The 13,574-nt window shown below is 43.6% G+C and overlaps 1 protein-coding gene across 2 annotated transcripts in view; it reads right to left on the reverse strand.

Annotated features, from left to right (window-relative positions):
* Positions 1–13,574, reverse strand: part of WWP1 (WW domain containing E3 ubiquitin protein ligase 1) — a 110,185-nt gene that overhangs the window by 51,517 nt on the left and 45,094 nt on the right. For both annotated transcript variants that reach the window (XM_073550547.1, XM_073550546.1), the window contains exons 2-3: positions 13,283–13,368; positions 1,947–2,082 (exon numbers count right to left, since the gene is read on the reverse strand). In XM_073550547.1, the coding sequence (XP_073406648.1) occupies positions 1,947–2,082; positions 13,283–13,349 (203 nt within the window). In that variant the 5' untranslated portion in view covers positions 13,350–13,368. The remainder of the gene's footprint in view (positions 1–1,946; positions 2,083–13,282; positions 13,369–13,574) is intronic.

A 13,574-nucleotide genomic window follows, 5' to 3' on the forward strand; every position in this document is an offset into this window, starting at 1 on the left:
CTTAAAAGCAAATTATATTGATTTTAAGAAGTAAAATTACAAAAACCTAAAGAGATGAACTGGAATATAAGCTGATGTGCATGCAGTGTGTAGGTGCATGTTCACCCTGGCCACTTTATAAAAAAACAAAAAAACACTAAAATTGGTATTATTGCCATTGTTTTGACCAGCAGAATAAAGTAAACAGGGCAGTTTAACGCAGCATTAAAAGGGATGTTCTCAAGTTTGAAAGTTATCCCGTATCCAAAAGGATAGGAGATAACTTTCGGATGGTTGGAGATCCGACTACCGTGGCCCACATCTCTGGCTGAATGGAGGGAGATCATGCCCACTGTCACTACATTCATCCTAACGGAAGCACCAAATAGCCGATTGCTGCAGTCGGCAATCTCAGGCGCTCTAATTAAGAGTGAATGTAGAAGCAACCCACATGGTCGACGACCGCTCCATTTTTGGGATTGGACCCCAAGTGAACAGAATGTTATCCCCTATCCTGTGGGTAGGGAGTAACTTTTAAACTTGAGATCACTTCTTTCATCCTGTACAATTGGAACCAGAGTAACAATAGTGGGTTTGTTGCTTTTTTTCCACTCCGTCCCACAAAGACATTTTTCAGTAAATTACGTGGCAAACTACAAGAGTCTAAAATTGGCAGAGGCGAGACGTTATCACGTACACACAAGGCCTTTCTTCTCTGCAGTACATAGTGTATATGTATGCGTCCTTTGTGGGACCCCACTATCCGAGTACTCGGCAGCGTAGCATGACACAAGCTTCTGGGCACGTGAGCAGCGTTACACATGGAGCACTGAATATTGGGCTGACACAGACTATAGCACACACGTGTCACATGCAGTAGGCTGAAGAAAAAAAAAAAAAAAAAAAGTCAAAGCTTAATAGGGAATGTTTCATTGGAAATTGACTATCAAGGTTTTATGTTAAATGTTTTATTTTTTTCCATTAAAAAAAATAACTATATTGCAAGTTTCCCACTGGGCAAGAGCCCTAATAGCATATTTCTGCTAGCTCTGCTTCACATGGAGATTAGCAGAAACTGAAAGATTCCAATTCTATTTGTATAGTATTTGCGCACATCAAATTTTGGCAGAGGTCTATATGAATTGTGGGTCTTGTGTTATCAGTCATTGTGCAGGAGGAAGAGCTGTCGTATCATCATAAGAGGTATGACCCTGTGATACCTTTGATTATACTCCTGCCTGTGATGATAATGTGTCTGCTGAAAAATCTTCTGTACAAAAGTGAAAATGTCCGTGTCCTAGTGGCCAATGTAAAAACTGCTACCCTTCTGGGATTTTTATACAGGCAGTAATAATGATGGGCCATTAATATCAAGGCGATTTGAGTGGCAGGACCTAAGAACGTCCATGTCAGTGTACAGAACTGTGCTTTTCTGGCTCCATACACTCTTTACTTCCCGACGCCGTGGAGCATGCTGAGCAGTGGGGACGCAGGGTTTGGTCACCCACTGTTCTAATACCATTGACAGGCCTTCAATATCAACGTTTTGGGAAACCCCTTTAAATATCCTAGAACGTAACTCCAGAGATATTCAGTGTGCTTTCAAGTCACACTAGTTGGGTTACAGTGGCTTACACTGCCAAATCATGTGTGCGCGGTGCACTCGCTGTAATAATTCCCCGATGCTCCTGGTGCGAGCGGGCAGTGCGTGGTTACTATTGAGAGGTGAATGCTTCTAGTCGGCATGTCACCGTATCCGCGCAAATTGCAGACATGCTGTACCATGACCGCCGGTTCTCACCGGGAAGTTGTGACAGGGTGTCGCGCACGCCACATGCAATAACCCAATCAGCAGTCTGCAGTCACATACAGACTTTAGTCCCATGCCCGGACAACCCCTTTGAAAGAGGAGAGAAACCCAAGCTGCAGAGAAAAGTCAGCAATGCTCCGTAGAAGGTAAAACGTACACAGTTAACTGTTCCTCCCATTTTGGATTGCTGGAACTGCTCGCTTTTGCAGTCTTCTTTGTTTCCCCGTCAGCAGCTAATTCTGTATACACTGTTCCAAACCAATTCTTCTTCCGCTTCAGTTTGGCACAAGACACTAAAAGAAAAGAAAACATTTGTAGGCAATTCACTAAAGGTGGTTATCCAAGTTACAAAATAGAAAACTCTGTAGTATCTATGTAACAGCAGACTGCCGAATTGAGACTGTGTGTAATGTGCAAACTGTCACGATTCCCCTGTATCTGCAGTGCTTGTGGGAAGTCATGTGGCTGTATGGATATTGCACACTGTCACGATTCCCCTGTATCTGCATTGCTCGTGGGCAGTCATGTGGCTGCATAGACATTGAACACTGTCACGATTCCCCTGTATCTGCAGTGCTCGTGGGCGGTCATGTGGCTGTATGGACATTGCACACTGTCAAGATTCCCCTGTATCTGCAGTGCTTGTGGGCGGTCATGTGGCTGCATAGACATTGCACACTGTCAAGATTCCCCTGTATCTGCAGTGCTTGTGGGCGGTCATGTGGCTGCATAGACATTGCACCATGTCACAATTTGGCAGTCTGTCATTACAAAGAGCGATTGCACACTCATTTTTTGCACAGAAACCCCCTATAATGTGTTACATTTGTACTCTCTTCCACGACATTGGAATCTCTCTCTTATCCTGGCTGCTGCTCCACAGAAATCAGAGGGTTTATAAATCCATTCATCAGTCTCTTCTTAGAGGGGATGTCCATAACTTATTAGCTTAAAAATGTACCCATGCGGGTTCTAAAGCAAAGAGAACGCCAAGAATAATAGCTACAATCAGAGCTGACATTGGGGGGGGGGGGGGGGGGGAGGAGAGAGTCAAACTGGGCAATCACCCAGGGTCCCCACTCTCTTAGGGACCCCCAGTGTTTGTATTCGGAGGTTAAAACTTCTGGAGGACCATCTTCATAATCCTGGGACCATGATGTCCCCAAAGATCTCCTAACTGCAAGAACCTAGGGAACAGAACAGGAGACGCGCTTGTATGCAGGACCAACGTCAGGGAGAATGGGGGCAAACTGGGCAAGTGTGTGTGTGTGTGTGTGTGTGTACACAAGCGTACTGTATGTGCAGTGTGTATATACATTTCTGCCAGAGGTGCGCGGCACTTGTGAATTACATGAACTCGAGACCCTGTCCTTTATGACTGGCTTGCACAAATCCAGTTTCAATGAATCACGGCCATTTTTCTTGTTAGCACATCGCCCAATGTAAATAGTAGATGTGCTGCCGATAACATGAGAATATATATATATATATATATATATATATATATATATATATATATATATATATATATATATATATATACACACACACACACACACAGTATATATTCGTGATCGTTCTAACCACATTGTTCTCCGTCAGCCTGTGTAAAGAGAAGGTTGTTGTACATGGAAAAAGGAAATAGGATGTCAACAAATTCATGATGGAGAGTTATGCTGATGTTTCAGATGTGATTGTATTTGAATAATTGCTGATTTGTTTGTTCATGAAGGAAAAAAAAAAAAAAGCCATCCCCTGAATATAAGACCCGGTGTAATTTTTCACAAGGCAAAGGCAAGATATGTGAATTTCATTACATTGATGGTCACCAGGACGCCCCCTATTGGAAGCAATTCAGAGAAGAATCGTCGAGCTGACAAATGCGGAGTAACTTCCAAATATATTCTGCTAATTGTACTGGTGGAAGACCTATGCTTTTAATCAAGACCGACACATAAATGCTACTAGTTTCTGCAGATTTGTCCGCGCGCAGCAGAAATCATCAGCTCCCGTGGTAAGACCCAGGATCGTGCCCTACAAGCTGGTCTTTCTTTCAGAAGTTACTTTCCACAACATCTTTGCAGAATTCCTACTATTACCTGGCGAGCACTAGTACCTGGCGAGTAGGAATCTTCACCAGTGTGGTCAGAAACATTCCAAATAGAGTTTGTATGGAAATCATGGGTATAGTAGAAGTCTTACGCTATTCCTAAGTAGCAAGGCCATGGAAGAAGACTTTCTGCTGTCCTACACACCTTCCTATAGGAATTACATGACGAGAGTGATCTTGATCAGGACTCCATCACAGTTTATCGCCCTTAAGGCCTGTTTCACACTTCAGTTTTTTTACGTCAGCCAAAATCCAAGACTTTTAGAAAAAAAAAAAATGGATCTGCCCCTTTTTTTGGCGGATCCGTTTTTTTCCCCATAGACTTACATTAGCGGGGGATTTTGACTGATGGTCATCTGTTTTTTGACAGATCCGCTAAAATTGTAGTGGTTCCCGGGCGGAGCAGACAGATAATGAAACGTTCACACTGGCGGATCGCTTTTTCTGACTGCGCCTGCTCGGGAGAATTTCTCGGCGATGCATTTTAACCCTAAACGCCGTTCTGGAAGTGGCGAAAACTCTCTTTTCCTTTAAATTTCCTAACCTTTCCAACTTCGGCAGATCCGTGCAAAAAACGGTCCGGTGACATCCGTTTGTGTCACAACCGAAACAGATCCGTTTTCTGCATCTTTGGCGGATTGCAACTGAACACAAAAACCTGAAGTGTGAAACAGGCCTAAGGCATTACGGAGGTCATAGTTTACTTTATGATGAGTATACAGATGAGACAGCTGCGGCTTCCGGAGGTAGCAGGTTTTCTGGTTTTATTACAGGAGTGAGTGTTTCTGCTGCGTCTCCAGACTTCTGAGCTCATCATAAATCAAGTCAGTGAAATAAAAACTCAGCGGCCACTGGAATACTTACATCACAGACTTGATCTATGATGAGCTCAGGATTTGGAGACGCAGCTGAAACAATTGCTCCTGTGATAAATCAGGCAGGGAAAGGTGTTCCCTCAGAAAGCAGCAGTTATGAGCCCCTGCTGTTTTGTCTGTATACTCACTTATCATAAGTGACTTTTGCTTCCTCCCCTGATGTGTCGTCCACCCAGCTATGAGCAGAGAGGTGGTGATTCATGCTTTGTCTTCCTTCATCATTTTCTACAGGGTTATGAATACCCCTGAACAAATATTCAACTCCAGTAGCTATGACTGGAGATAGCTGGCGCGCGCAATCGGGGAAGCCTTAAAATTTAATCTAATAATTTTATTTCTATAGTGCCAACATATTCCGCAGCACTTTACGTTTTAGATAGATGCAGGCCCGAACTCGGGGACATATGCTTATGACAGATTTATATATCCTATGAATATGATTTACAGACATTCCTGAATGTGCACACAGAGAACTGTCAATCGTTAGTAGATCCGCCCACTTGACTTGTATGCATAAAATATCAAGGATTTCAATTCCTAAAACTATACTGATTTTTTTCCCCATAAACCTATATATCATTCTGCTCAGGTTCTCCTTTATGCCATGCCGTCCCCAGATCAGACTGCCCGGATAACGAGATTCCCTTTAAGCTGCAGCGCCCTTCTCTTTTCCAATACCAGGATGCCAGTCACTGAAGGGTCATATATACAGTTTTTCAACGATGGGAACAATTTTACATGTGAAACCCAAATCCTTCTAAGTGGGTGGCCATGAACTGGAGACCCATAGTGTTAATTTCCTGAGCTTGCACGCCTCTTAATGCTCTATAGACGCACTCTTGTATCTCCCTTAGCTTTTAATAGGAAAACTAATGAAGTAAATCTAAGGGCAGAACGAGTTATGTTGTAACAAGTCGATTCAGTGTATCAGCCGGTAGCAGGATAAAGGCGACTGCCAAATCAAACAGGGGTGGAGATGGGATCACAAGCCTGAGATAAGAGCCCGCTGAGGATCTCGCTGTTTCTAGTAAAAAGATGTTCTTACACATTTCTAGACAAATGGCGTCTGCCGTATGGAGATTAAAAAAAACCCCCAGGCCTCAGTGAGGAGCGCTGCTACGCCCGGAGCTCTGATGAAGTGCAGTAGTCGAGCTTTTTACAATCAGCTGAGGTCATATTTTATCGTGTCGATCCATAGAGTTCTTCCACCTCATAATGAACCTCACACGCCTGGAGAAACCAAAGCTGAAGTGTAGGGATTGCACTCCCCGCAAGTCCACGACCACATGTTTAGGAACAACCCAGGATTTAGGCATAGATCCTGGAAGAAACCACCAACTTTCCTCCATTAAAGGTAATTGGTCACCACATTTTTGCCAACCCATCTGACAGAATCATAATGTAGGTGCAGAGACCCTTGATTCCAGTGATGTGTCACTTACTATCCTGCTTGCTGTTACTTGGATGCAATCACTGTTTTCGCTGCAGATCTACCAGTTCTCTCTGTATAGCCCCACACACACACACTACATATTGGCAGCTTTCTGTGCACACTGTGCATAGGCAGAAAGCTGCAAATCAGTGGGGGGGAGGTTATACTCAACTCATGAATATGGAGGACTACATGTCAGCAGGTTTACTAGTCTTTTAGTGATAATCTCCTACTGAGATTTTAATAAAATTACAGCAAGTAGAACAGTAAGTGACACATGGCTGGAATCAGGGTTTCTGCTCTCTGATTAGGTGGCAAAAACCTGGTGAGAAATCCCCTTTAAAGCACATAAATGTGGTATTTTATTCATACTCACAGCAGGTTTGGATTTTGGGTGTCATGTGTGAGGATTAGGACAGGTTCACACCACGTTTTACCCCATATCGTACAGCAGCCATCCTACACAGTTCATCCATCCATGACGTCAGGTCGGCATTAGTTCCTTCTCTTCCGCTCTATTGATGGGGCATCTCTGCTAATGTCATGTTGATTGTCAGCCGGCTCCTCAACCCACGGCTGTCAGTCAGCGTGGTATTGTCAGAGACGCCCCTTACACAGTGCAGCGCAGAAGAGAAGCAGCTGCTCTGCTGACGGGACGTCACAGGAGCGGGAGAATCCCCGGCGGGGCAGAGCGGTCCGTGACAACTCTGAGCTGGCAGATCAGGCAGGTGGTCTAAAACTACCTGCCGATAAGTGCTTCGCCCCATAGGAAAAAAAAAAAAGGCCAGGATAACCCTTTACATACATCTGCCCCCTTTTTCCAAGCAGCCAGCAATGACCTGGTAGGAGGATGGGCGACACTATCTTGCTTCAACCTTACTTTGGAAAAAAAAAAAAATATTAAAAAAGTCAACTTTTATCGTTAAAAGTCCAGCAGGAAATAAGAGGGAGAATTGCTGCGCTCGGCAGAACGTAACCGGAAGACATGAAGCGAGCAGATAAAACACAGTGCGCTCTGCCACATATTACTGAACAGATGGAAAACCCGGGCTGCAGTGTGCAGCAGGCTCTGTGGGCATACTAAAATCTGCAGCGTCTGAACACAGCCTACACTGTGCCGTACACAGATCCTAGCTGGATCCAGGACAGTGGCAAGGCTTCTTCCACTATAAAGGGAAGATAACCTAGAAAAGTGTCGAGCAAATTCTGACAAATTCGCAGAAACATTTACTCTATAGAGAACGAGGAAACGCATCTTGTCTGGGAATCAGTGCGGCTAAAGGGTAAGGGGCGATCATAGACGCAGGATGCAGAACAGCAAAAATGTACTGCGGAAAGGACGCCACAGACGTATGACTTCCTGAGCGCTCGCGGAATCGCACATCAATCCACAGGAGGCTACAGAGGAACGGTCCGCACAAAGTTTCCCTTTTTTTGCCCTTGTAGAAATCAAATCTTATGAAAAGAAGAATTGTTCTTCCAAAGTCTGAGCGAAAGGGTTATCTGCAGACGAGTCCAGTGACAACGCACCACAACGTATGACGGAACACCAAGATGGAAGAGAACAACGCAACCTTAAACTTTGTGCCAGGTCAATGAGAAATACCATGGATTGTTGTCAAGCTGGGGTCACTGTGCTGATATGTGCCACGAGATCCGGAATAACAGCGCTCTATTAGATCAGTCAATATCAGCAGAAGCTTCACCATTACCCTTCAGGACCTTTCACACTTTAGATTTCCGGTCGGCTGGATCTGGAGTGGAACAATTATGCTCACACTGTGACTAACGGCGCAGTCAGATGGCCCTATAAATCGGACAGAGATCGGAAAGCAGTGCACTGACCGGCTGGTGGCGCTCCAGATTGGAGCGTGACAGCTTCATGTATTTCTATGCAGATATCACATTCGGGTCGGGAGAGCCGCCGGCCAGTCCGTGCACTGCTTTCTGATCTCAGTCCGATTGATATGTCAGTCTCTTTTTACGTTACTTTTACATACCTGTGTTAGTGTTCCCTTCTGAGATAAACTGACCTATTTGATTTCTCAGGTGTCATTCTAGTTGCATCCTTCCACCCCCCCCACCCCCCACTGAACTTTCTTTTATCCATTGACTCTTAAAGGGGTTGTCCACTACTCAGAATATAAAACAAACAGCCTGTACTTCCTTCCAGTGCATTGGCACCGGCTCTCCTGGGACACACGTGACCGTCAGAAGTAAATGACGTGAGCAGCAGCTCTCACTACTATGGGGGTCAGTTTTGTCTGAAGGAAAGGAGAGCGAAGCGGCCACTGATTACTAGGCCACGTGAGCTCTGGAGCCAATGCCCTGTGTGTCCCAGGAGATCCGGTGCAGACGTTGCTGAATCGGAGGCGAGTATAGGCTGCTATTTTAGAAGGGCGAGCACAGGAATTGAGAAAGGGATGGTGGAGAATCCCTTTAACAATGTATCAGTTAAAAACAGATGAATCGTGGATGGAGAACAAAGTCTGTCTTCCCAGATTCATCTGTTTTACTTGGATCCCCATAGATGTAATGGCAAAACAGCCGAGAATAGGACCTGCCCTGAGTCACACGGATCAATCATTAGGACTGATGTGCGTATGGATCATTGAAACAATTTACAAATCAACACTCACTTCTCTGCAGCTCCACAACCAAAGAGAAGTGGCCACCTCCCAGCGCCAACACACAGACTGCTCAGCTTCCCCAGCTGACCGACAAGGGCCTGGCACTACACATAGCTCACCAGGTACAAGCTTTTAACCCTGTCCTGTGTTTTTTTTTTGGGCTTTTTTCAAAAGCAAATCCAGGAATGAATTTCGTATGAATTGGAAATCTAAGGGAAGGACGTCTTCTACTTTTAATTCCAGCTGGGTCCACTTCAGGCTTTGACAAACTGCTGTACTTGTGCGATCCCAGACGAGGGCAAGTTAGTCTATTACAGGTGCTGTTTTTACCTTTACAGCAAAACATGCTGTGCTCGTAAGTAAAAATAGAAAAAAAAAAAAAATGGAAATTAGGTTTGTTTTTTTCTAACCACTAATGATAATTACACTAGAATTGTCCAATAAATAATTAGGATCTGGCACTTCCAAGATACATATGATCAGAAAAATTTCCGGACTTAAATAATAGCATTTGCCGGAAAAAAATGAAGAGATCCAGAAAAATTATATTAAAATGACATTTATTAATTGCACATAAAAATTAGAAAAATGCCCAGTAGGAGGAGCACATTTTCCCTAACAGTAATAATAAAGAATGTAGATAATAAAAGTCAGATATGAAAAACAATTGAAGAGCCATAGTTAACTCCATAAATCCTCACAAAATGAAAAAGTAAAAAAGCCAATGTATATTAATACGGTACAGCGGCAACATGACAACTAAGTCTAAGTCCCTATACCAATAAAAAGTGAACAATCAAGATTAAATAATGAGGTACAACGGCAACATGACAACTAAGTGTAAGTCCTTATACCAATATAAGTGAACCACCAATTACCCAGTGAGCCAAATGAGGATAAATAAGCCATAAATTACATTACCTAAATGCTGTAAGCCCAAGTAGCGGTGGGCGCTGCAGCCTCCTCCACCCCAACGCGCGTTTCGCAACAAGCTTCTTCCGGGGGCTTGTTGCGAAACGCGCGTTGGGATGAAGGAGGCTGCAGCGCCCACCGCTACTTGTGCTTACAGCGTTTAGGTAATGTCATTTATGGCTTATTTATCCTCATTTGGCTCACTGGGTAATTGGTTGCTCACTTATATTGGTATAAGGACTTACACTTAGTTGTCATGTTGCCGTTGTACCTCATTATTTAATCTTGGTTGTTCACTTTTAATTGGTATAGGGACTTAGACTTAGTTGTCATGTTGCCGCTGTACCGTATTAATATACATTGTCTTTTTTTACTTTTTCATTTTGTGAGGATTTATGGAGTTAACTATGGCTCTTCAATTGTTTTGCATATCTGACTTTTATTACCTACACATGCCTTATTACTATTACTCTTAGGGCAAATATGCGCCTCCTACTGGGCATTTTTTCTAATTTTTATGTGCAAATAATAAATATGTCATTTTAACATAATTTTTCTGGATCTCTTCATTTTTTTCGGCAAATGCTATTATGCAAGTCTGGAAATTTTTCTGATCATAACCACTAATAATGCAACCTCAACAAAGGCTTCCTGCCTTTGAGCAATGAGGACGGAGCTGTTTGTGTAGGAAGTGGCTGAGGCTTCAAGAGATGGACTGAAAAAAGTTTCTGAACAAACTCTTTAGCGTAAGATTCCCATGACTAACCCCCCTCCTTATTAAAGTAGGCCACCGGTCTGATGAGTAAGGGAGGTCTTCCTTCTCTCTGCCAACACAGGAAGGATTGGGCATGTTGATTTTCAACAAACTTGATCCTTTCTTTCAATATCAGGAGATAGGCTGCCGCCAAACGTATCTGACAGTGGCTTACTCGGTTCTCCTTGCATGAACCTTACGGACGCTCAACAGAACTAAGCATACATGTGCATGGAAGAAATAGGGGTATGTAGCTGTCAATTATCTCCTAAGGGGCATGGGCTTTTATATGAAAAACATTTTGTCAATTTAGAAAAAATTAGCCAACTGCAGTAACCAATCAGGTCGTGACTATGGTCTTGATTGCCTTGGTTCACACACAGTTCACTATAAGGGCTTACTCAGACGTCCGTATCAATCAGTTGTAGCACGGACCACTAATGCATGGAATGGCTGCGGGTATCCCGACCCGAGTGGGACAGCTCCATACATTTCTATTAAGCGGTCACGCTCAGGTTGGGACTCCCGCAGCCAGTCCGTGCATTGTGGTCCAATCTCGGACTGATTTGCACAGATGTCTGACTGCGCCCTTAAGACTATTTTCTAGATGCACTCATGTAACATTTAATGATTAATCTGAAGGTTACCTGCTCTATAGAATAGGAGTCACTGAAACTTACACCAATCCTAAAGTTCCTTAATCAATGACTAAGACTGGTTTTACATTTACTAATGGCCAGGTGAAGGGCAGCTCGGCAGCTGCTCTGGTGGGCCCAGCTCGGCCATGCTTTACATGGATGCCATTTATTTGGAAAGTAAATGTGTTTAGAGGAGAAGACAGGTGCTGACCCATCACGGTCATCATCTGTACTCCAAATGTACGCTCTGATCTCAGCGCAGCTGGAGAACAGATGATGACAGTGAAAAGCTTCTGTCTCCTCCTTTGAGTGTTCCTGAGAGCTGCATAATGTAGGGGCTGAGACACTGTTTCCAGTTCTGGGTCACTTACTGTGCTTCTTGCTGTAGTTTTGATAAACTACTCAAAGCTCTGCTAGATTTCTCAGTCACAAGTTTCTGCTATCTAGTCATTGATTTCCACAAGCTCTGGCAATCTGCATCCCCCACCACTAATATGCAGCTTTTTGCCTATGCAGAGTGTACACAGAAGGCTGTCAATCAATCAATGGCCTGGCAGAGAATGGACAGAGCTCATCACAGAGAGCCAGCAGAGCAGCAGACGGCTTCCCATGGTGGCAAACACTTGTTTCTGCACTCACATTTCTTCCACCATTTGCTTTTTAGGTGTTCATTGTCTGGTATGAATCACCTGGCAACCCGATTCTCCAGGTCACTACAACTACGCCGATGCCAAACTTGTTCTTTTTTTTATGTTAGGAGTTCCAAAAAAAAAAATAGAAATTTATAAATTAGTTTGTGTCACCATTTATTGGTGGAGCGTTTGTTTTGTAGTCTTACAATCTGATAGTTTTGCTGGTACTTTTTTGGGTACCTACAACGTTTTCATTGATTTTAATTGCATTTTTTTTAAGGTAGATTCCATGACCAAAAATATGGTGTTTCAAATATTTTTTTTTATTTTTACACAGATGTCTATTGCAGGAGCAGAAACACCAAATGAAAAATTAAAAAAAAAAAAAAATATATAATAGTAAGTCTTTGGCCCAAAATTAAAGCATTACCAGAATTCTTGTGGAATACGCCTTGAAAAGTCACAAATTCATTGGGCAATGCGAAGTTGCACAAAATATTTTGCAACTTTTGCCATTTTCATGCCAACTTCATAAAAATGGGTGAGGCAAGAACGGGCCATGGCAATGCCTACTTGTCTAATTCATGACGAGCTGCGGCCTGCCGTATGCCTCAAGTGTCTAACTGGGGTAAGATTTGTGGCCAGACGTACAAAGACAAACGCCACTTTTAAGATGAGCCCGATTGCGTGCGTCTCTTAAGGATTCAGGCTCGTCTGACTCCAGCATGTGCCCCCATCGACTTGTTCACACTGGTCTTGATGAACGGGGGCCTGAATTTTTAAAAGTAGGAAAAAGATTCAATCTTTCTATTTTTTTCCCCCTTTACGTATCTGTAAGGAATTTGTTCTATACACCAAATATAAATTTCATCCAATACACTAATGCACTATATAGTGAAAACAATGGTCTTCCATGAAGCCAAGGCTATAGCTGGGCTTCAGAGGAGTACCAACATGGCAGTCATGGCAATCTATCAGCACATCATGATCTAGCAGGGACAGGCAGGACTGCCCAAGCAGAGGCAGGAATGCTGCTTGATGGTGGCATTCAAGTGGTTAAACAGCAGTGACTTAAGCAAGCGCTGGTTGCTGCTGCCATCTGCAGATGCCAGCTGTATAACACAGATGGCACCTGGTATGTACGGAGCCAAGCCGGCTCCACACACCCGCAACTAACTCAGGCTGTAACAGTACAACTCGTCTCAGAAAAGGGGTCAAAATATCCTGATATTTTAAGAATGAAATGTCAGCAAGTTATTATTTTTGCTGCAAGATCTTAGTCATCTGCATCCACATTTATCATTTGAAAATTAAAACACATGATATTCCAAGGACAGAAAACTTTTCCTTGAGACACGGGATGGCAATCAATTACCTATTACCCACGAATGGCCTCCCGCACTTCAGGAGCTCCTCCAGTTGGAGACAAGGGCCCTATTAGCTCAGCAGATGACGGAGCCAGTAAATGCTCCATCTGAGTATGTGACCTGGAAAAGTCAATAGATCTTACCTGTCACGTGCAGCTGTAAACCATCATGACTAGTTCTATTAGCCGGCCCTGGCGAGTCTGTGGCCATGTCAGGTTACAGGTCAGGCCTGCAAAACATGAAAGAAACATGTGAGGATGGTTACACTATGATGAGTCCTGAGCTCGCACAATGGCTCCCAGTGCAAAGTCAGTCATGTGCGACAATCTCAAAGTACAGAAGTAATATCATCGTGCCTGAGCATAGCATTTATACTGACACACAAAGCACACGATGAGGCATTATCCTTTAACAGATGGGCCCGAGAATCATCAA

The sequence above is a fragment of the Dendrobates tinctorius genome, unplaced genomic scaffold, assembly GCF_039654945.1.
Source record: "Dendrobates tinctorius isolate UK_male_01 unplaced genomic scaffold, ASM3965494v1 ptg000165l, whole genome shotgun sequence".
In the NCBI taxonomy this organism is placed as follows: Eukaryota; Metazoa; Chordata; class Amphibia; order Anura; family Dendrobatidae; genus Dendrobates; species Dendrobates tinctorius.